At 58.5% G+C, this 22,409-nt stretch overlaps 3 protein-coding genes and 1 pseudogene across 4 annotated transcripts in view; all 4 read right to left on the bottom strand.

The window, feature by feature from the left end:
• Window positions 1-17,649, bottom strand: part of VARS1 (valyl-tRNA synthetase 1) — an 88,246-nt gene extending 70,597 nt beyond the window's left edge. The window contains exon 1 of the mRNA XM_059702327.1: window positions 17,645-17,649. The gene's annotated coding sequence lies outside the window, so the exon portion shown is untranslated. The remainder of the gene's footprint in view (window positions 1-17,644) is intronic.
• Window positions 2,084-5,122, bottom strand: LOC132237722 (TP53-regulated inhibitor of apoptosis 1-like; annotated as a pseudogene).
• On the bottom strand, window positions 7,114-11,659 carry NEU1 (neuraminidase 1). The gene is made up of 6 exons (XM_059702388.1): window positions 11,417-11,659; window positions 10,855-11,047; window positions 8,722-8,984; window positions 8,038-8,220; window positions 7,709-7,931; window positions 7,114-7,606 (listed from the first exon to the last, which is right to left on the bottom strand). Exons 1-6 carry the CDS (start codon window positions 11,573-11,575, stop codon window positions 7,380-7,382), a joined length of 1,248 nt encoding a protein of 415 aa, XP_059558371.1. The 5' UTR covers window positions 11,576-11,659; the 3' UTR covers window positions 7,114-7,379.
• On the bottom strand, window positions 11,961-22,259 carry SLC44A4 (solute carrier family 44 member 4). Of its 2 annotated transcripts, none has more exons than XM_059702376.1 (21): window positions 22,160-22,259; window positions 20,588-20,636; window positions 20,290-20,363; window positions 20,090-20,168; window positions 19,337-19,436; window positions 19,134-19,259; window positions 18,920-18,980; window positions 17,536-17,623; window positions 17,377-17,460; window positions 16,907-17,142; window positions 16,729-16,828; window positions 16,071-16,163; window positions 15,705-15,807; window positions 13,664-13,917; window positions 13,475-13,569; window positions 13,263-13,366; window positions 13,086-13,159; window positions 12,865-12,935; window positions 12,690-12,781; window positions 12,537-12,621; window positions 11,961-12,187 (listed from the first exon to the last, which is right to left on the bottom strand). In XM_059702376.1, the coding sequence occupies exons 1-21, from the start codon at window positions 22,191-22,193 to the stop codon at window positions 12,066-12,068; spliced, it is 2,124 nt and encodes a 707-aa protein (XP_059558359.1). In that variant the 5' UTR covers window positions 22,194-22,259; the 3' UTR covers window positions 11,961-12,065. The 2 variants fall into 2 exon arrangements, with proteins under 2 accessions (XP_059558359.1, XP_059558360.1); XM_059702377.1 differs by lacking the exon at window positions 22,160-22,259 and adding an exon at window positions 21,151-21,232.
• Window positions 22,260-22,409: the final 150 nt, after the last annotated feature.

The raw sequence follows: 22,409 nt of genomic DNA, 5'->3' as shown, positions 1-22,409 counted from the left end.
CATCACTGATATTTCTATCTCTCCCTCTCTTCTTCTCTGAAATCAATAAAAACATTTTTAAAAAAAGATGCCTGGGTAATAGGCAGGTTTGGTCCCTGCCATCTTCTGTGCCCCTGCCCAGCCCCTCCTGCCTCGGCCGCCGGTCCCCTCCCTGCTGGCAGCTCCACTCCCACCGCTGCTCCCATGTGCTCATGGCACCAGCCCCGCTTGCACCCACTGATGGCGGGGAGCGATTGGGGCTGGCGCCAGCAGTGGGTATGAGCGGTGGTGCTGGGCAGGATGGTGGCACATGGGAGCAAAGAATTTTCAGTAACCACCAGCGGCTCATCCCGATGACAGCGGCTGGCACCCTGCCTTGGTCTGGCACCCCTGCTCACCATCCTGCCTCGGCTGACACCTGCCATGTTCCTCGAGCACTATGACCAGTTGTTCGGTTGTTCCACTGTTCGGCCTATTTGCATATTAGGGTTTTATATATGTGTTATTATTATTATTGCTTTTTTTGTTAATCCTCATCTGAGTATATATTTTTCCATGAGTTTTTTAGGGAGAATGGAAGAGAGTGGGAAAGACAGAGAGAAACATCGATGTGAGAGAAACACATCAATTGGTTGCCTCCTACACGAGCCCCAACCAGGGTCCAGGTCAGGGAAGAGCCTGCAGCTGAGGTACATGCCCTTGATGGAATTGAACCCTTTTTGGTCCGCAGGCCGACGCTCTATCTACTGAGCCAAACTGGCTAGGGCAGCTATTGTTGTTGTTGTTTTTAATTGAATTTATTGGGTTGACAGTTTATTGGTTTGTTTAGACAGACCCATAACAAAGAAACAGAATTTCTGGAGGATGAGGCCCAGAAATCAGGATTTTAAAAAGATTCCCAGGTGATTCTAATGTGCAGCCAAGGTTGAGAATCACTGGCTTAGAGGAAGGTAGACAGAAAGAGAGAGAGAGACAGAGACATAGGTCACCCTGACGAAGAATTAAACTGGTAACCCCCTTTTTTAAAAAAAAAATTCAGTTTAAAATTTATTTTCATCATGTTTTCTTCATGGTCATATTTTTAAATGCAAAGAAAATTAACTTTTCATGATATGTCAGGGACTGGCACTAAAAATGAATTCCATCTGCAAATGAGTTATACAAATGAAATATCAAATGGAGACCCAGTTATCAAAAGGAGAGCACTCGACATATAAAAGCTCACCGGATTTGTTAGGGCACATGCAAACGTCAGCTGGCTGGTGACAGGAACCTTCCGGTGCAGGTGCACAGACAGGGCAAACAGCTTCTGTCCGAGGTCTTTTCTTCAGCATTTTGAAATCTATTCTTTCTAAATCTAGGCTGACTGCCTAAGACCAAGTCTCTCCGCTGTTCCTCCCTTCCATCCCTGCCCCTCCTGCAGGCCTGCGGTTCCCTCCAAGTGTCTCCTGTTTGGTAACAATGTGGCTTGCTGGCCGGGGCAGTTATCACAGGTTCACTCTGAGAGCTGGCAACGAAAGGGGGGCACTCAGCCCCGCCGGCGGCTGCGTGGCTGAGCGGCGACCTAGGAACCAGGAGGTCACGGTTCCATTCCCGGTCAGGCACATGCCCGGCTTGCGGGCTCGACCCCCAGGGGGTGTGCAGGAGGCAGCTGATCAATGGTTCTCATCATTGATGTTTCTCTCTCTCCCTTCCTCTCTGAAATCAATAAAATAAAATAAAGGGGATAGCCGAAACCGGTTTGGCTCAGTGGATAGAGCGTCGGCCTATGGACTGAAAGGTCCCAGGTTCGATTCCGGTCAAGGGCATGTACCTGGGTTGTGGGCATATCCCCCGTAGGAGATGTGCAGGAGGCAGCTGATCGATGTTTCTCTCTCATCGATGTTTCTAACTCTCTATCTCTCTCCCTTCCTCTCTGTAAAAAATCAATAAAATATATTAAAAAAAAATAAAGGGGACGGTCAGCATTTGTATGCCTCTCCTGCACACACCTGCTCAGGGTAAGCGCCAGCCGTGAGGAGGGGAAGCGCCTCTTTACTGAAGAATTACAGCTAACAAATGAGGACGAAATCATAGAATTGGGAAAGCAACATTTCTTTCTTTCTTTTTTTGGAAACGAAATATTACAATTTATTCCATCTTCATGATCACAGATATTACTGGGCAGGGCGCGTAAACAACGCAAATAAAGCAGATGCCTTTCTCCCCTAACCAGATACAGTGTTTTGGCATTTTCATGATAGACGGGTTGACTTAATTCATTGACTTAGCTTGAAAGCTGGCCACAGCAGCAAACCTTTGCAATTTAGGATCTTCCTCCATAGCATACTCCAGGGATCTTACTGACTGAACTAACTATGAACTCTGAAATGGTGTTCGCTCTAGCATTCTTGAGGCTTTCACATCTTAATCTGAGGTCTGACACCTCTTGTTAAGGCCGGGAACTGTTAAAAGCTTCCTGTTGGCTAACACAGTCCACCACTGAGCATCTTAACAGTTAAGTTACTATAAAAAAATGAAACTGCTCCCAAGCATTGACTGGAACAGTCGTGCTGGGACCCTTGTCAGAGCATCGGCTCCCCAAGAGGAGAGAGGTCCTAACCAGCTGCCCCCATGGACGGTGACCCCGTACGGTACATCTAATGTCCTTAGAGGCATAACTCAGGGGGTCAGGCAACCATCATTATCCTGATAAGTTTATCAGTCTTTAGATACAAGATATATGCAGCTGATCCCAGATGAAGTATTGCAACCATATCCCAAGAAATCATTCAGTTTTAGCACAGCGAGCTCCTGCAAGATGTCACAGCAGGTGAGAAAGCGTCCCAAAGTAAGAAGTGATGGTGCAAAGTGAGAGGAACATCCAGGAGGAAAATAAGTCCGCATTAAACTGATGGCTATCTTCACAGCCTTCATTTGCAAAATCCAGAGGGCTCACATTTCCAGATCGGAGGAGTCTATTTTCAAGGTGACTGTCAAGGTCAAGAAGAGCTCTCAGGCCTGTCTCTGCCACGGCCCATGAACTCCAGTCCTTCAGTGGGAATCTCCTTCTCCTTTATTGCTTTCTGCACGCACTGCTGGTAGCGCTTGAAGGAGTCCGTGCACGGTCCCCGGAGCTTCCCCCGGGAGGAACTTCTCGGCAAACCAGCGATGAAAGCACCGATCATACTCGCGCCCCATGTCGGTGCATCCCTCCTCTCCGCTGTTCATCGGGAAAACCAGGATTTCACAGCCCCCCATGAAATAACTGACTCAGGCAAAACTCATCTATGGATGAAACTGTCAGCGGAAGGTGAGGGAGGACCCCCACAAGCAGGGCGGGCCATGGCCATGGGGACCCCAGCCCGCGCTCCTCTCTGCCCTGCTCGCCGAGCGGGGGCAGCACTTGCCTCCTCAGGGGGCGCCACAGGAAACCACAGCACCTGCCAAGGAATCTTATCCCACAAACGGAATCTGAATCCAATCAAAACCTCAGGTTTGAAGGTGAAAATACAAGGGCTGGAGGAAGAGGCTCAGTGGCACCCCGAGGAGGTACCTGGCAATGCAGAGTGGGTGGTCTCGGGGAGAGTGACTCTGTGACTCTGTCTGTTAGCTGGTAATACAACAAAAAGAGGAAGAGGACTACTGTCTGTTAACCTTAGGAGACCTCAACATGCAATGTGTCCCCAGCCGGCGTGGCTCAATGGTTGAGTGTAGACCTATGAACCAGGATTCCTGGGCAGGGCACAAGCTTGGGTTGCGGGCTCAATCCTGGTGCAGGAGGCAACCAATCAATGATTCTCTCTCATCAATGGTGTTTCTCTCTCTCTCACCCTCTCCCTCTCTGAAATCAATAAAAAAATAATGAAAAAAATGCAACGTGTCGATTTTCTTTGGATCCTGTTTTGAACAAATCAATTACAAACAAGACATTTTTGAGACATGATGAGACGTGAATATGACTGGTTATTCGAAGACACCACAGTGCTGTTTCCATGTTTTGGGTGTGCAATGGCTTTATGGTTATATACTAACTGTTCTGTTTAAAGAATGGGATGCAGCCCGGCCAGTGTGGCTCAGTGGTTGAGCATTGACCTAGGAACCAGGAGGTCACAGTCTGATTCTCGGTCAGGGCACACGCCCGGGTTGCTGTGTAGGAGGCAGCAGATCAATTATTCTCATCATTGATGTTGCTATCTCTCGCTCCCTCTCTGAAATCAATAAAAATGTATATTAAAAAAATAAAAGGGATGCAGCCTGGCCGATGTAGCTCAGTGGTTGAGCATCAGCCTGTGACCCAGGACTCCTGGTCAGGGCACATGCCCGGGTTGCAGGCTCGATATCCAGTGGGGGTGTGCCTAAGGCAGCAGATCAATGATTCTCATCATTGATGTTTCTATCTCCCTCTCCCTTCGGCTCTGAAAATATTTATTTTTTAACAAGAATGCGATGTAGCCCTGACCGGCTTGCTCAGTGGATAGAGCGTCGGCCTGCGGACTGAAAGGTCCCAGGTTCGATTCCGGTCAAGGGCATGTACCTTGGTTGCAGGCACATCCCCAGTAGGAGGTGTGCAGGAGGCAGCTGATCGATGTTTCTCTCATATCGATGTTTCTAACTCCCTATCCCTCTCCCTTCCTCTCTGTGAAAAATCAATAAAAATACATTTAAAAAATTCTACTAAAAAAAAAAGAAAATAAAAAGAATGCGATGCATACCCAAGAACGAAGGGGTGAGTGTCATGAGGTCTGGCATTTGCTTTAAGATACTTCAGCAAAGGAAAGGAACAGAGAAGCATCAGGAGCAGCAGTGTGGCAATTCCTTGGTAACTGTTGAAACTAGATGTTTGGTACATGGGGCTCGTTAAGCTATGCACTTTTTTTTTTAATCCTCACTCAAGGATATTTTTCCATTCATTTTAGAGAGTGGAAGAGAGAGGGAAAGACAGAGAGAAACATCGATTTCAAACACATATACTGGTTGCCTCCTGCACGAGCCTGAACAGGGGCCGGGTGGGGGAGGAGCCTGCAACCTGGGCATGTGCCCTTGTCTGGAATCGAACTCAGGACCCTTCAGTCCTCAGGCCGATGCTCTATCCACTGAGCCAAACCAGCGAGGGCTAAGCTATTCACTTTTTTTTTTTTAATATTTTATTGATTTTTTACAGAGAGGAAGGGAGAGGGATAGAGAGTTAGAAACATCGATGAGAGCGAAACATCCATCAGCTGCCTCCTGCACACCCCCCTACTGGGGATGTGCCCACAACCAAGGTACATGCCCTTGACCGGAATCGAACCCGGGACCCTTAAGTCCGCAGGCCGACGCTCTATCCACTGAGCCAAACCAGTTAGGGCAAGCTATTCAATTTTGAGAGTTTTTGAAAATGTGTTTAAATAAAAAATTGAAGTGTTACATATTGATCACAAATTCTGGATAAAATATAACAAAATTATACAATGTCTTCACACAGTGCCGTTAACCCACCTCTTCCGTCAGGTGGGATAAATGACTCTGATGTCATTTCCTAGTGCAGCACTTGAAAGTGAAACAGACTTTATTTATTTATTTTTAAAATATATTTTATTGATTTTTTACAGAGAGGAAGGGAGAGAGATAGAGAGTTAGAAACATCGATGAGAAAGAAACATCGATCAGCTGCCTCCTGCACACCCCCCACTGGGGATGTGCCCGCAACCCAGGTACATGCCCTTGACCGGAATCGAACCTGGGACCTTTCAGTCCGCAAGCCGACGCTCTATCCACTGAGCCAAACCGGTTTCGGCCAGACTTTATTTTTAAAAAATATTTTTATTGATTTCAGAGAGGGAGAGCGATAGAAACATCAATGATGAGAATCACTGATCGGCTGCCTCCTGCACCCCCCTCACTGGAGGTTGAGCCTGCAACCCCGCCTTGTGTCCTGACTGGGAATCGAACTGTGACTTCCTGGTTCATAGGTCAATGCTCAACCACTGGGCCACGCTGGTCGGGAACACTTTTAACTGCAGATGAATGTGACCCTCATCCCTTTATGTGAGAGACATTCTTTTTTAAAGAAATTGATTTGGTAGAGAGGAAAGGAGAGGAACAGATATGAGAAAAACATGGATCGGTTGCCTCCTGCACGTGCCTGGACCGGGGATCGAACCCTCAACCTGGGTATGTGCCCTGACCAGGAATCAAACCCACCACCCTTCCGTGTCCGGGCCAACCGACCGAGCGTCACCGGCGAGGGAGTGCGAGACATCTTTCCACGTGGTCCAGGTGTTGTACTTTCCATCGGGAGGAAAGCGTGGCTTCCCACCACCTGCAGCCACCCAGGCTCTTCCCCCAGCGTCTGCTAGAGAATGAAGACGCTGTCTCTCCCGGAATCCGATCGTGTTTGCTCGGCCCGGCTGGCCTGGGGCAGGCCTGCCCTCCGCACTGTGGGCCCGCTCCCTGCCTCCCTGCCTCCCGGGGGAAGGGCCCATTCATCTTAGAAACACCACTTAGCAGGCTCAAGTGCCTTCCGGGTCCCCTCCGACGCGCTGCCCTGTGAGGTCAATGTGCTTCCGGGCAGAGGATGTGAAGGGAAAGGAGAGTTGATTTGCCCAAGTCGATGTTCTCAGGCAGCACCCCCAGCACCCCCCGCAGAGCTCTCCCAGCCCACGGTGTCTACGAGGGACTGACATGCAGGCGGGCATGGCAACCAGACCACACGCATTCCCCCTCACTAAAGCAGTCGCTACAAACATCCTGATGCACAAATAGTCAAGGTCGGTGTGTGTCTAGGCCAGTGATGGCGAACCTAGGACACGTGTGTCAGAGGTGACACGCGAACTCATTTTTTCGGTTGATTTTTCTTTGCTAAATGGCATTTAAATATATAAAATAAATATCAAAAATATAAGTCTTTGTTTTCCTATGGTTGCAAATATTAAAAAATTTCTATATGTGACACGGCACCAGAGTTAAGTTAGGGTTTTTCAAAATGCTGACACGCCGAGCTCAAAAGGTTCCCCATCGCTGGTCTAGTCCCTTCCCCTGAAAGCGAGCATGCTGCCCGCCAGGCGCTCCACCGACGCTCTCCACAGCCACCCTCTCTCCACAGCCACCCTCTCTCCACAGCCACCCTCTCTCCACAGCCACCCTCGTGCCTCAGAGAGGAAGCGCAGCCTCCCCAAGTCCCTGAGTTCGCGTTTATTCAGCCTACAGGCCCAAGGCAGGCCCCGCAAGGCCCCCGGGGCAGGAAGGGCAGGGCCAGGCCCAGCGCTACGGAAAGGAAGCCTAACGGAGCGATTTCCCTGTCAAAGAAAACTTGACTTTGCAAAAGGCTGGAGTCTAAAGGAAGGTGGAACTGTCCTCTGGGCGCCCGGCGACCCTCCGCAGGCCACGGTCCTGAGGCGGCTGAGGCCAGGGCCTTCTCGCCGTGGCAAGTGTGCAGCTCAGAGCGTCCCATACACGCTGACCTTGGCCAGGGAGATGCTCTCTGTGCAGTAGTTCCGGCCTTTCTCATACAGGATGAAGAGCAGGGGGGCCTGGTCCGCCCCGCCCACGCCACCCTCCAGGGCTGCCAGCGAGGAGTAGCCGCTGGGCCCTGGCCAGAGCTGGACTGTCTCTTTCCGCCAAGAGGTGCCGTTGCTGAAGCTCCAGCGCAGGGTCAAGTTCACTCCTGGGAGAGCAGCAGGGTCAGGGACGTGGGGTCTCTGCCCAGGCCTCTCTAGACAACGGCCCAACCCCGCCCTCCCTCCCTCCCTGGCCCGCAGACACTCACGGAACTCCGGGTGGGCTGGATTGGAGAAGAAGACAATGCCCGAGCTGGTGGCTACCGCTCCTGCGGCCACCACAGGGTCCACCAGCTCAGGGTCGAAGGTCACGTCCCGGGGCCTCAGCGTGTCGCAGGCGTCGTAGCTGCGGAGGATGATGCGGCAGCGGCAGTGGTAGTTGTTCTGGTTCCGGGCATTGATAACTACTGAGCCATCTGGGAGCTCATAGGGCTGAGGAGAGAGAATGGGCTCAGGGAGGCCCCGGGAGGGGCTGCGCGAGGGGCTGTCCCTGAGCCACGGCTGGCGGCTGGGAGGGGCGGAGCCACGGACTCCTGACCTGGCACTCATCAGGGTTGAAGTCATTTTCCCGCTTGGGCTGGCCATAGGGGATGCCGCTGACCCCACTGCCGTAGCGCCAGGAGGCGCCGTGGTCATCGCTGAGGAGGCAGAAGACCCCGTCCCGCTCCAGCGTCCCGTGGCCACATACGATGAGCCGGCCTTTCCGTGGCTCTCGCTGTTTCTGTGAGAAAGGGAGTGCATGTCAGAGGGAGGCCCGAGGGGGCTCAGAGGCGGGAAGGGGAACCATTGGGTCCTCGGTGTGGGGACACATGTGTCCCCTTAGTTCTGTCCTTGCTCGCTGGGGGTCCCCGACGGATCTCAAGCAGCCTCTGCTGAATTACGCTTTTGCAGAATGAGCTCCTTTGGAACATCCAGGGCCCGGGGAGGGCCACCGGGGGGTTGGGCTGGCTCTGCCCTTGGTGTGCTCGCTCACCACGCTGCGCCGTGGCACAGACGCGTGTCCACCCAAGGAAGGGGTGTTTTTTCTAACTTGCAGCCCTGCTGACGACCACTGGGTGGGGAGTTCCACCTCCCACTCCTCCCAGGGTGAACCTTTCTTCCAAGGGACCCCACCTCAGACAGAAACTGACTTCGCAGGAACCTCTTCTGGGAAGGAGTCCGTGTTGGGGCATTTCCCAGACTCTCCACCGGGCACCCCCTCTACCCATCCCAGGACGGAGACCTGAATGCCGGAGCCCGGTCCAGGGGCAAACATCTCGGTGCCGATATCCAGGGAGAGGTTCCGGGGTGGGCTCCAGGAGACCCCATCGTCCTTGCTCCACACCAGCATGGTGGAGGCCACCTGGCAGCCGGCCTTGTGAGCACAGAGGGAGTAGAAAAGGAACACCACTCCCGTCTCCGCATCGCTCACCACGGCCCCCAGGTTCAGCCCGTCAGGGGTCTCCCCGTCGTCCACAATGAACGCTGTAGGAGACCACGTGCTGCCTGAAGAAAAGAGAAACAGACGGGACCACATGAAACCGAGGAGCTTCTGCTCAGCACCAGAGCCATTCTCAAGATGCAGGGGAGCCCATGGGCGGAGGACAGTCAGCGATGAGACGCGGGTAAGGGCTGATTTCCAAAATGCGACAAGTGCTCGGTCACTGATCGTCGGAGATGGAAATTAAACCCACACTGAGGTGCCACCTCACACCTGTCAGAACGGCTGCCATCAACAAATCAACAAACAACAGTGCTGGCGAGGCTGTGGAGAAATGGGAACCCTCCTGCACTGCTGGCGGGATGCAGACGGGTGCAGCCACTGTGGAGAACAGTGTGGAGTTTCCTCAAAAAATTAAATATGGCCAGAGCCGGTTTGGCTCAGTGGATGGAGCGTCGGCCTGCGGACTGGAGGGTCCCAGGTTCGATTCCGGTCAAGGGCATGTACCTTGGTTGCGGGCACATCCCCAGTGGGAGATGTGCAGGAGGCAGCTTTCTAACTCTCTGTCTCTCTCCCTTCCTCTCTGTAAAAAATCAATAAAATATATTAAAAAAAAATTAAATATGGAACTCCCATTTGACCCAGTGATCCCACTTCTAAGAATATATCCCAAGAAACACCAACCAGAAAGAATGTGTGCACCCCTATGTTCATAGCAGCGCAATTTACAATAGCTGAGATCTGGGAACAGCCCAAGTGCCCGTCAGCAGATGAATGGGTAAAAAGCTGTGGGACATCTACACCATGGAATACTATGCAGCTGTAAAAAAGAATCTCTTACCCTTTGAGGCAGCATGGAGGGACCTGGAGAGTATCATGCTAAGTCCGTGGTCGGCAAACTGCGGCTTGCGAGCCACACGCGGCTCTTTGGCTCCTTGAGTGTGGCTCTTCCACAAAATACCACGTGCAGGCATGCACGTACAGTGCGATTGAAACTTCGTGGCCCATGCGCAGAAGTTGGTATTTTGTGAAAGAGCCACACCCAAGGGGCCAAAGAGCCGCGTGTGGCTCGTGAGCTGCAGTTTGCCAACCACTGTGCTAAGTGAAATAAGTCAGTCAGAGAAAGACAAGTATCACATGGTCTCACTCATATGGGGAATCTAATGAACAAAATAAACTGACGAATAAAATGGGCTCAGAGGGATGGAAGCCTGGAGCAGAGTGACGGGCCTCAGAGGGAAGGGAGTGGGGGTGCGGGCAGAGAATAACCACAGACCTTATTGCATAAATGCAAAGCCCATGGAGAGACAGTGTGGTGAAGACCTGGGAGGGGTGTGGCTAGGTGGAGAGGGGCCATGGGGGGCACTGGGGACACCTGCAATCCCCTCCACAATACATGTTTAAAAATTAGGAAAATAACAGCATGAGAGCTGAAACCCAGGGTGCGCACCGCAGGCGCCCTTCCCACTAGGCCCTGTCACCTTCCCTCCCGCTGAGGACCAAGACCTTACAAGGGCCGGGGCCCAGACCTGGCTTCCTGGCCTCTTGGAGCGGAGCTGCTCCCCGCTGTCCGTCCCTCCGTCCGGCACACAGCTCCTCCGGCCTCGGACCCTTCCGCCCAGGGCCTCCCCCCAGGCTCCCCCATATTCACACCATTGCATTTAGCCTGCTCATCTGTGGCCCCGGTAGAATATGAGCCCCGCCAGGGCTGGCTTTGCTGTTTTGTGCATCACTGTGCTCACAGCCCTCCCACCGTGCCAGGCGCAGTCAGTGCTTGATGAACGTCTGAATGAAGGCTCACCCGCGTGGTGACCCCAACTTCCAGGTCACTGTCCCCAGCGCCTCCTCTGCGCAGGCGCCCTTCCCCCAGGGCCTCGGGCAGGGCAGGCTGCCCCCCGCCGCCCAGCGCCGGCTCTGGCCCGGGAGGATGCATACCCTGGTCTACGGACCTCCGCAGGGCGATGAACTTGGCCCCCTCGTCCGACGTGGACATCTTTCTGGCCTCGGCAAAGGCAAGGAGAGTGCCGCGAGGGGTGGCGGCGATGAGCGGGATGCGGAAGGTGTCCACCGCCGCGATCCGCCGCCCGCTCACCCACAGCAGCTGCTCCATGGTCACCAGCGGCTGGACCTGCGGCCGGAGGAGGGGCCACGCGGGCACACGGGACGGGTCAGGACGGCGGGGCAGCGGCTCAGTCAGGTCCCCCGGGAGAGGCAGCTGTGGGGTCGCGCGGGGGGCGGGTCCCAGAACCAGGGCGGGAGCCCCCGGGAGAGATCGGAGGGCAGGGGCCTCGGAGCGGCGGACGGGCTGCGAGGGGAGAGTCGCCCTCGGAGAAGAGGGGCCTCCAAAGGGGAAGGAGCGCGAGCGCGGAGGGGAAGGGCCTGAAGGCGGAGGGGCTGCGAGCGGACGGAGGGGCGGGGGCGGGCAGTCCCGCGGGCACCGCCGGGCGTGGGCCGCTCGCGGGGTCGGGTTCGGGGTGGGGGGTGCAGGGCGGCTCACCAGCCTGAAGTCGTTCTCGTCCCCCGCGGTCACTGCCGCGGACAACAGCAGCGGGAAGATCGCGGCAAATACCTGAACCCCACCGACTCTCCCGAACCCCGGCCTCCGCGGTCCCTCGGGGCCGCCCAGGAGCACCGCGCCGGGCCGCTCGGCTACCATTTCTCCCCGCGCCCCCGGCCCCCGGCCCCCAGGACTAAACCCGGGCTGGAGTCAGTGAGCTGACCCGGGCCCTTTCAGCACTCAGGTGTCACCTCCCGTCCCGCCCCACCCGCCGCTCCGCCGCGCTTCTGCGACTCTAATTGGCCCCAAACACTCGGACTCTTCACGTGACCCGTCAGCGCCTCTGAGCTAGCCCTCCCATTGGCTCCCTTTGAAGAGCCGCAGCTCGTGACCCGGGCGGGAATGAGGAAGGGCCGGGATGACTCCTCAGAGCCTTTTGATTGGTCGCAGCCGCTGGGGCGCGACATGGGGGCGGGCCTACTTTAAAGTGCCGGGCGGGGAGGACAGGGTCTCTGTCCTGGACGGAATGAGAGCAGGACCAGGCTTCTTGCCAAAGCAAATATGTGTCAATCTTTAATGGCATCTTTTTACTACAAAAACAGGGCCTGAGCGGAGGGGAGGCCGGGAGGCTGCGCGGGGCGGCGCCGGCTCAGGGCTTCTTCCCCTTGCCCGCCGGGGGCGCGGCGTTCTTCTTGCCGAGAATCTGCAGGAGCGCCTTGGACATGAAGTAGGGCCGGGCCGCGGAGCCGTCGTTGCGCTCCAGGTCTTCCACTGCGCCGCGAGCAGGCGTTAGCGGGCGGGCGGGCGCAGGTTTGGGACTCGCAGCGGGGGGGCCATGCAACCCCGCCCCCCATTTGTCAGCTGGGACTAGGATAGCACATCCCTCCCCGCGGTCAGGTTCGGGGGTGGGGGTGGGGGTGGGGCCGCTCGCCCCCTGCGCGGAGCGGCGCCAGCACGACCGGAGCCTGAGAGGCGCCCACCGCCCGTGCGGGCACCCCGCTCCCCACAGCCCCGCGGGTGGTTCGCACCTCCCCGGGGTTTCCGGGGACGACAGGTCTCCCCGGGAGCTCCCCCTCCCACCAGCCGGCACCGCGCGCGGGGCGGGGGCGGGCGCACTCACGGAAGCAGAGGAAGAGCGTGTCCACGCACATGCCGAAGACGCTGAAGAAGCCGCTGGCGACGACGTGGGCCCCCAGGACGGCGATCTGCGGGGCGCAGCCTGTTAGCGTTTCTCTGGGGCACTAGGGGGTGCGGCCGGGAGGGGGCCACTCACCATGATGGGCAGCCAGTAGTAGTTGAGGGGGCGGCTCTCCAAGTCTTGGCCCAGCCCCAGGCGACCCGTGAAGAGGAAGAAGGACAGGACCCCTGTGGGAGGGCGGCGTCACCGGGGCCAGCTCGCCGCTCCCCGCGCCCGCCCGCCCGGTGCTGGCGGCTCGGCCGGTCCTTACCGACACCTCCCACCACCAGCAGCTTCCCGAAGAGCAGCAGCAGGTCCGTGACCTTGTCCAGGACGACCACCCTGCGCGGGGAGAGGCCGGCTGGAGGGGGCTGCCTCCCTTGCGGGCAGGCATTGGCCAGGGGTCACCCCGCGGGGCGCAGGCCTCTGCGCCCCCCCCCCCCCCCCCCCCCGGCAGCCCAGGCGCGCGGAGACCACGTGGGGCAGCCTGACCTGACCACGTTCCGCATGAGCAGCATGAAGGCGTCTCTGGCGGAGACGCAGAAATTCTTCCCGTAGATGGCGATCTGGGTGGGAGGGGAAGGTCGGGGTCACCCGGGGGCTCCCCCGGGCCGGGCCGGGCGGGGCGGCCGCGGGGCCAGGAGCCGGGGCTGCGTGCACTGGGCTCACCATGATGTACGCGTTGCGGTTCAGGAACTTGATGAACTTCTCCAGGCACCAGAGGCAGCACTTGAAGCAGCACATGATGCAGCGGGCCACGGGGTTCTGGGCGACTGGGGGCCAGCGACTCGGGTGTCAGGACCTGGACACAGGGCCTGAGAGCCTCTCCCCAGGGACCCAGCTGCTCAGCCGGGCCTCCCCAGCCCCTGACCTCCGCTCACCTCTCAGCTTGTGGTCAATGTACTCCAAGATGACCCGCGCTACCTGCACCAGCGTCAGGATGAGGGCCCCAAAGGCCAGCGACCCGGTGTGGTAACTGCCCAGGGAGGAGGCAGTCAGAGGCGGCCGGGACCCCTGGACTCCCAGGCTCCCAACCCGCCCCGCCCAGGCTGACCCGGCCCCAGGCTCACCGCAGCGTTCGGAGGAAGGCAGCGCCCAGGGGAAAGGTGGGGATATCCCGGGGCTTGTGGAAGGCCCAGTAGAAGGAGGCAAAGGCCCCAGCCAGGACACACTGGCCCAGAGCCAGGACCCAGTTGAGGGTCCAGAATAGCCCCAGGACCCCGTAGATTTGCAAGTTGAAGAGAGATCGCTGCACCAGGCCTGTGGACAAGTAGCCCTGGAAGACGCACATCAGTCCGGGGCACGAGGAGTTCGTGGGCTGAGCCTGGGGAGCACAGACAGGTCCATCCCCAGCCAGCGCCCGCCCCTCCCAGAGTGGAAAGAAGCAAAGCCTCCCAGCTGGGGAAGGGGCTCCCTCCGGGAGATTCACCCCCGGGTCCCAAGTGGGTTGATCTCGCCTATTGTGTAAGCATTAAGTCTCTTCTTTCCGTCTCTGGGTGAGCGCAGGAGCCCGCAGGAGCTCCCGGCCGCGTGGTGTGGGCCAGGCCCTAATGGTGCGTGGGGAGCCCTGGGGCCAAGGCCTGGCCAGGCCCTCGACCAGCTGTCCCCTCCCAGAGCAGCCTCTGCAACTTCAACCAAAATGCTTTCCAGCAAAATTGAGGAGACTGTGTGTCTGATGACATTAAGGAATTATTGTTAACTTGTTGGGTTTGATAATGGTTATAGTGGCTATGCTTTTTTAAAGTCTTATCTGTTGCCCTGGCCGGTTTGGCTCAATGGACAGAGCATAGACCCTCGGACTGAAGGGTCCCAGGTTTGATTCTGTCAAGGGCACATGCCCGCGTTGCAGGATCGATCCCCAGTAGGTGGCGTGCAGGAGGCAGCCGATGAATGATTCTCTCATCATCATTGATGTTTCTATCTCTCCCTGTCCATTCCTCCCTGAAATCAATAAAAAATATATTTTTTAAAAGTCCTTATCTGTTGAGATCCATCCTGATGTGTTTACAAGTGAAATGGTAAGATGTCCAAATTTCCCTTAAACTCTAGAAAAATATTTGCACTTAGGGGTGGGGGTTGGGTGAGATGGATGAAAAAAGAAAGTCGAAGGTGTGGGATCTGGGTATGGGAATTCTCTACTTAGCGTGTTTGAGAAATTTCCATAACAACAAGTGAAAAGCACAGAAATAAAAACCCTTCCCAGCCAATGTGACAGCCTTGATAATTGCTGGGCCCGAGTGCGTCAGACATTTTATAATAAAATGAACCACTTTCCATGTGTGTGCCTGCGGGCGGTGTCCGTCTCCACGGCCAGGTCCTGAGCCGGCTGAAGCAAGCACAGTCATCTGGGGCTTTGCACAGCTTGGCACATAGGGTCCTTCGCAAACGGACGCAAACCTCCCTCCCCTTTAGAGTGGGGGCCAATGCCTGTGGGCAGAGCCCGTCCCGCTCAGAGCAGGTGGCCACAGGAAAGCTTTGAGGACAGTCAATTCCCAGAGGTCCAGGCCACCCCTTGGGAACCTCAGGGGCGGGGTGTGTGTGTGAGGGGGCGGGGGCGGGGGCGGCGGGCTGGCAGCTTCTCTCCCAGACCCCGCAGGGCAGGGCAGGGCGCTCACCTGCCTATTGCCTAGGGCAGTGTGTTCCCAGGGAGGAAGATAAAAAGACTAAACAAAACCCACAGCTATCAGCGCTAATCAGGTGCTGGGCTTTGTCCTAAGCACTTCTGTGCCCAAAGTCACGGCCGGGTCTGGCTGGCCCTGAGAGCGGGCATTCTGAGGGTGTTACGATAGCTCCACTTTACAGAGCGGACTGGCTGGGGTCGTTCGTGGCCCAGCAAAGGAATGTCCTGGGGAGGGCAGGGCCCTGGCATCCAGCTTCCTGCGGCCTGGCGTTGCCTCAGGCACAGCACACTCGCCTCAGTGGCCCTCCCTGGCTCGGGCAGGACTCCTGGCACGGGAGTCAGCGGACTGGCTCCCTTTCGGGCTCTGCCGGGGCCTGTTGTGGGAGGCCTCTGTCCGCTCTAGTCCTCGGTTTCCCCTGCACAAGCAGGCATTCGGCCCTAAGGTGCCCTCAGCCCTTTAGGTGCCCCTCCACGTTCACCCCCCCCCTCACCATCGGGTCGCACGATGCGTTCACTGGCGCGGCCTCACAGCTGGGGAAGCTGGTGTTGGGTGCCCAGAAGACGTACTGAGGTTGTCCTGAGGTGGCCAGGTACCCAGAGGGAAGTCAAGGAAAGCATGGCCACACGGGGTCTCTGTGGCCCCTCCACAGGGCCTTCCCAGGTGCTGGTGCCGGATGCTCCCCGGCCCGAGGCCGGACTTCTGCCTGGGCTCGCTCTCCCCGCTGTCCCCGGGCCACTGTGCATGCCCAGAGGGACGGGCGCCTTCCCAGCACGAAGGTACTGCGTGGGCAAGTCCTGCCCTTTCTGCCCTCCGCCCCACGGACACCAGGAGGGCTGGCTGTGTGGGCAAAGGATACAGGGCAGTCATGGCCCAGTAGGCAATGCAGATGAGCAGGAGGACAAAGGTGACCAGCGGGTAGAACATAGTGGACATCATCTGTCCCACAGCCCTGCAGGGAGTGAGCACTGTCCACCAGCAGGCCCCTGGCCCCACCTCTGCCCCCGGGCCTGCTCCACCCCGGGGCTGGGCACGCCTAGGAGCTCCCTGAGGGAACGCAAGTCAATGAATCTGGCTCAGGGGCCCTTAGAGGAAGTGCGTCTCAGAGAAGCCCCCTGGACAGCGTCAGGGAAAGGAAGGTCAGGGAGTCCTCAAAGTGGTGTGTCGACCAACCTGGCAGGTAGGTCTTGGTGGGAAGCAAGCTGCTGCTGCCCCACCCTGCCGGGGTTCCCACCATCCCACCCGCCCACCATCACCATGGCAACAGTGACTGCCAGGACAGCCCTTCTGGAGGGACCGCTTCATGCTGAGACACACTCACTGCAGCCTCAGGGCACCCTACCAGGTAGGTGTGCTCTCACCCCCACTTCACAGATGGGTAAACGGAGGCTCAGAAAGGCTGGCACAGCAGTATTAACCACTGCACTATTCTGCCCTTCTGTGCAGGGCTCCGCACCTGCCCAGCCGCCCACCGGCCCGCCCTGCCCTCTGCCCGCCTCTCTGGGGTAGGCCCTGACTTGCTGGCCTCCTTCAGGAGGGCGATGGCGATGCGGATCCGCTGCCGCAGGAAGATGAGCATGAGCAGCAGGAGGCCTTCAAGCACAGCCAGCACGATCACTGAGGGGGACAGGGCAGAGGCGGTCAGGGCCAGGGCAGCGCTTTGGCGGTTGGCATTTGGAGGGGCGGGGTACTCACGGGCCGCCAGCCAGGTCTCCTGAACACTGCGGTAGGCGCTGAGGTTGGTGGTGAAGCCCAGCTGGGTGATGGAGGCACCCTGGTCCCGCAGCACCTGGTACTCCTTCCAGCAGTGGTAGATGCCATAGGCCAGCACCCCCAGCACCCCTAGGATCAGGACCAGCACCAGGGGCCCGGCCACCAGGCGAAGCAGCAGGAGAAACAGCAGGCTCAGGACCAGAGCCATGCCCAGGGCCCTGTAGGCAGGAGGAAGGAGGTGAGGGTCACCCCTGGCCCCCAAATGCCTTTCCTCACACCCCTCCAGTCTTCGGATTAGACCTCCTTTCCATTATAAATCCTGTTGGGCTTGGGGTCCATTCTGAGCTCTGGCTCCTCCTCCCTAGTCTAAAGACTCAGTGTCAGACACTGGGCTGGAGGATGCGGATGGGGAGGGAGAATGGAAGGAGAAGGCGGGGAATCTGGTGACTCACACAAGAATCCAGTACCAGGACTGGGCTAAGTCTTCAAAGATCTTAACGCTGATGTCGCGGGCATTGAGGCTGTCCAGAAGACCACTAGGGAGAGAGAGAGTCGGACGGGCTGCGGTTGGAAGGGCAGAGGGGCAGAGCTGTAGAGACGGCGGTACCCACCTGATCCCCTGGTTGATGGAGGTGTTGCCAGGGATCCCTGGGAACTCGAACTGTGTACTATTGGAGTATGGAACACAGCGCCCCAGAGCTGGAGGGAGAGAACAGCTACTGGGGGGCGGGCGCAGAGCCACTGCCCTCAGGGGGCAGGAGAGACGGTCCAGGCCCTCTGAGCGGTTCTTGATTCCACAGCAAAGAGCCCAGGCCACGCTGCCTTCACTCTACGTCCTGTCCTCCCCTCCCGGCGATGCCACCTCACACCCCCCTTTGCTCCGGGCTGGCTCTTAGGAAACCTCCACTCCCCACCTTGCGTCCATCAGCCAGGCAGCCAGGCACAGCGTGGGCTACGTCATCCCAGGGCCCGAGCCACTCTGCTGCTCAGGCTTCTCCGAGGCTCGAGGCTCGGCCCTGACCCGCCCCCCCCCCCCCCCCCCCCCCCCCCCCCCCCGCTCACCTCACGGCCAGGCTTCAGGCCTCCCAAGCCGGCGCTCCCACTGCGCTCCTCTCCCTGTCCAGCTCCATCCTCGCCTCACCGTGCCTCCTGCAGGCTTGTGCCTTCTGCTGTGGCACCGATTACATGCCCACAACATTTCGTCACCCTTACCACTGTGCCAGGTAAACTTGCTTTGGCACTGACATTCTCAAGAGCAAATAAGGCTCAAGGGGTTGAGCAATTAGCCCAAGACCACACAGCTGGAAAGTGCTGGAACTTAAGTCCAGCTCTGACTTTGGAGCATTCATTTGAGGCACTTCCTATTGTATTTATGGTGAGAACTGGGTATCTTTCCTCATGCTATAATTAATATTTTTTCTTTAAAAAATAACATTGACTGCCCCGGCCGGTGTGGCTTGATTGGTTGAGCATTGTCCAGTATACTGAAAGGTCACTGGTTCGATTCCTGGTCAGCCCACATACCTGGGTTTTGGGCTCGATCCCCCATAGGGGGCATGCAGGAGGCAGCTGATGGATGTCTCTCACATTAATGTTTCTCTCTTTCTCCCTCCCCTTCCTCTCTCTCTCAAAGTCAATTAAAAAGTCATAAAAATAATTTGGTTGTTTAAAGAAAGATTTACTATTGGAAAGAAGAGCATACAGAATTAAAATTAGTCACCTGCCACCCCACCGCCAGCCATATTCACCTGTAGCATTTGGGTGAACTCCTGGTCTGGTCTGTCTTCTATGCACGCACCTAAATGTTTCCACGCACCCTCTGAACCTCCCACCAGCACGCAGCTCCACGGGCTGCTGCACTTCCTGCAGCTAGCCACGCCCGGCGCCCAGGTGCCGGGAACTGTGCTGTCCTGTGACTTCACCGTCTCTGGCCTGGCTTCCTCATTTGAGCAATAAACGTACAGGCTACCTGACCGAGGGGGTGTGTGCTCTCACCTGGAGCGGAGGGGAGGAGGAAGCTGGGGCAGAGGTCTTGTTCCAGGCTTTGGAGTACTGGCTGGGGGTGGGGGGAGGGACAGACACCAGTCACAGCAGGATGGAGTGCCCCTCCTCCCCCGCGCTACCACCCCAGTCATCTTCCCAACTCCCCCTGCACCCCACCCATGCGGCCCCTTCTTGATGACAGCGATGACATTGGGGCAGCGCTCACCATGTCCCAGGGCACCCCTGGCCGACAGACAGTCCGGTTTGCAGCGTAGAAGACCTCCCCGACCGTCAGTGAGAGCTCACCCTGACTCACGACCCAGCGGGCCGCTGGACAGGAGGACACACACACCTGGGGCAGAGGGTGTGCTGTGGGGCTCTTTCCAGACCTGGGGGTGATCTGGGCAGAGGCAGGTCCCAGGCTCTGACCTGGGGCGTGGGGCACTGCAGGCCGTGCTCAGCGACCGCGATGAGGTTGGTGGCCAGGACGCAGCTGAAGATGTTGAAGTACAGGAGGTAGGGTTTATCTCTGCAGGAGGGAGGGCGTGCAGGTGTCAGGGCCTGGCCAGGGGTAGGGGCAGGAGGGACGGCGGGCCTCGCCTCCAGGCTGCACACCCAGCTCCTGGCCTCAGCCCAGCTGGAGGTATGAGATCTCCAGAGCCATCCAGCGCCACACGTGGTTCAGAGCTGAGCAAACCCATGCTCGCAGATGGTTAAAAGCGTGAACTCTGGAGCCCAACCACCACCCAGCTTTATGACCTTGAGCAAGTCCCTGTACTGTTCACAGTCTCAGCCCCATCGTGGTAACTAACAGTGCCCGCCAGCCTGGAACAGGCGAACGCCCTGTAAATGCCGGAGGTTTGGTTGTTGATGGGTCACTTCCTGCCTACGAGGACGGACAGCACCGCTGCGGGGTCACCCCTGCGTTTCAGATGAGTCGGAGCACCTTGCAAGGCCACATGGCCAGGACCCAGGTGGGGAGCCCAAGGCCATTTCCAAAGTCTAAAGCCTGTGCCCCTGGCCCTGGCTCTACATCACCTCACAACTGGGGGGCCTCATAAGCCAGCTGCCCGCAGGGGAGGCTGCTCAATGTGGCTGAGGGGGTCCCCGGCCCATCCCCCGCCCCCCCGCCCCCTCCCCCCCCCCCCCCCCCCCGCCCGCTGGCCCCGCTGGTGCACTCACTTGTTGGCCCCCATGCCGCAGTAGGCCCCGGTGGAGTTCCTGGGGTAGAGGACTTGCCGGGGGTCTCCATACACCCACGCTGGACACAGACACAGAGTCACCGGAGGGGGCGGCAGGGACATCGCGGGGAGCAGCATGGGATCGTCTCTCCCTGGTCACTGCCCCCAGCCGCCACCCTCGCTGCGCAGCGGGAGACTCACCCACGACGCCCAGCGCAGCGTAGCCCAGGAGGAAGAGGAGGAAGAGGACACAGCAGATGACATCGGTGCAGCCCCTGCGGGAAGGGCCTGCTGAGCGGGCGCTGGGCCTGGGCGGGCCTCTGGTGGGCGAGCTTCCTCTGCAGCCACCAGGACACACACAGCTGCCCTGCTCAGCTGGTTTCCCGAAGGGCCCCTCCACAGCAGCGCCCCACTCTCCTGGCACAAGCTTCTCACCAGTTTTTCAGCAAGTTCATGGCAGAGGCGAGGCCCCTGCCCCCAGCGAGTTCCCAGGGCTCACCTGCTCTTGATGGGGCCTCGGAAGGAAGGGTCGTGTTTGACTGGCTTCCCTGCGGGCAGTGGGGAGCAGTGTGGAGAGTGAGGCACTCAGAGGACGTGCTCCCCACTTCCTGTCCCCACCAAGGGAAATGGAAGGGGCCGGGCTGGCGGGAGGGGGAATGGGAGGGCAGGGGAGGTAGGCTCCAGGCTCACCGTGAACCCCCAGGTGGCCTTGCGGGGAGGGGGGCCCTTACGGGTCATTTCCAGGACAGTAACTCCACTCTTGCCTCCACCCTGGCCCCTCTCTCCTTTGTCCCCTCAGGGAGGTGGACTCTGTGTCCACTCTTCCAGGGGCCCTCATGCTGCCAGCCGGTCCCCTCCTCTCCCGGGCGGCACAGGTGGAGCCCACAGGGAGGTCACAGCCCCTCTCCCAGCTGCCTCAGACCCCCACGCTGGCCCCCAGAGCCACAGGCCTCAACTCCCGCAGGGCCTGGGGAGGGCGGGAGCTCCCTGCAGACCCCTCCCCAAGGGCCTGTCTCCCGGCCACTGCCAGTCGCTGGGCAAGCAATCCAAGCAGGGTGACACCTGAGCTCGGCGGTTGAGATTGTGGCTGCGTCCTGTTCCTGGTCCTCCCTGAGTACACAGGGAGGAAGCGGGCCAGGACCAGGGTCCCTTGTGGGCGCCGAGGAGGGAGGGCAGAGGGCGGGCAGTGTGGGAAGAGGTGGGGTCCGTGCTCTGCAGGTGCTGGACTCTGTCCCTGCACGGCTCTTGGGCATGAGATCAATGATTGACGCAAAGTTGCTCCAGGAAGTCCTGCTCTTCCCGGCCCCTGAGACCCAGGTCTCCCCTCTGGGAGTCCCCTTCCCTCCAGAACAGGGCTCAGACCCCCAGCCCCAAGGGACTGTCAGGCAGGCTCCCAGCCCCCACTGCTCACAGGGATCCCCGAGGCGGCCGTCCCTCTCCGTCCCTCACACCTCCCCACCCCTAACCCTCAGGTCCTGGGACGGCTCCCGGATTCTGGACACAAGCTTCTTGCTCCATCTCCCCTCAGGCTTTACCCTTCACGGGGACCCCAGGAAACCTCACCTCTATTCTTCAAGGTACCAGTACAGACTCGGAGACAGGCTCAGCCCCCCATAAAGACCCTGAGCCCCAACTCCTCACTGGGGCCCCAGCACTGCTCAGTGACCCCGTGGGAAGACCCCCAGCGCCCTCCCCTCAGCCCAGGTCCAGGCTGACCCTCCCGGGGACCCAGCCTTCTGCTGGCTGGGCCTCACCTGGCAGCGGCAGGCTCCACGGCCCGCACCCCAGCCCTGCTCAGGACCACACCCTGCCTCCTTCCATTCAGCTCCCTTCCTTCCCAGGGCCCTGGCCCCAGGGACCAGCGTCTGGGCCTGAACCCCTGGTCCCAGGGGCTAAATAAAGCCCCAAACCCCAGCTTCACTCCCCAAGTTTCCTTAGCAACGCCCCCGGCCACTGAACCCCATCCTCCTCCCAGGACCCGGGCTCTGCCTTCTTCCATGAGCTCCCCCAGCGCCTCTCCCCAGGCCAGCCCGTGGCCCAGCCAGGTCTCCCTCCCTTGCAGGGTCCTCACCGTAGGCCTCCTCCCCAGCCGGCTTTCCCCCCATGTTCAGTGTCTCCAGAGTGAGGAGTGATTGGAGCCGGGAGACCTGGCAACTCACCTGCCGCTGCCCCGCCCTCCCACGTCATAGCCCCACCTCCGCTGTGGTCCCCGACACACTCTAGTTCCTCCTCGAAGTGCAAAGGGAGGAGGGCGAGGCGGGAAGACCGGGCCCTGGCCTGAGGGACCCGGATTGCTCCAAGAATCCCTGTGACCCTGCAAA

Source organism: Myotis daubentonii, chromosome 6, assembly GCF_963259705.1.
Source record: "Myotis daubentonii chromosome 6, mMyoDau2.1, whole genome shotgun sequence".
NCBI classification, from domain to species: Eukaryota; Metazoa; Chordata; class Mammalia; order Chiroptera; family Vespertilionidae; genus Myotis; species Myotis daubentonii.
The sequence above is the reverse complement of the archived record's forward strand: the minus strand, read 5'-3'. Positions and strand labels throughout refer to the sequence as shown.

What these genes read in the sequence shown, in the direction of transcription:
- SLC44A4 (XM_059702376.1), bottom strand. Translation starts at nt 22,193, where the DNA reads ATGGGGGGAAAGCCGGCTGGGGAGGAGGCCTACG. An exon ending in GCCTTCCTCCGAACGCTGCG is followed by an intron (nt 13,570 to 13,663) that starts GTGAGCCTGGGG and finishes CTCCCTGGGCAG; the next exon opens with TTACCACACCGGGTCGCTGG. An exon ending in GCTGGTGGTGGGAGGTGTCG is followed by an intron (nt 12,782 to 12,864) that starts GTAAGGACCGGC and finishes GCCCTCCCACAG; the next exon opens with GGGTCCTGTCCTTCTTCCTC.
- NEU1 (XM_059702388.1), bottom strand. Translation starts at nt 11,575, where the DNA reads ATGGTAGCCGAGCGGCCCGGCGCGGTGCTCCTGGGCGGCCCCGAGGGA. An exon ending in GCGGAGGTCCGTAGACCAGG is followed by an intron (nt 8,985 to 10,854) that starts GTATGCATCCTC and finishes TCTTTTCTTCAG; the next exon opens with GCAGCACGTGGTCTCCTACA. An exon ending in TCAACCCTGATGAGTGCCAG is followed by an intron (nt 7,932 to 8,037) that starts GTCAGGAGTCCG and finishes CTCTCTCCTCAG; the next exon opens with CCCTATGAGCTCCCAGATGG.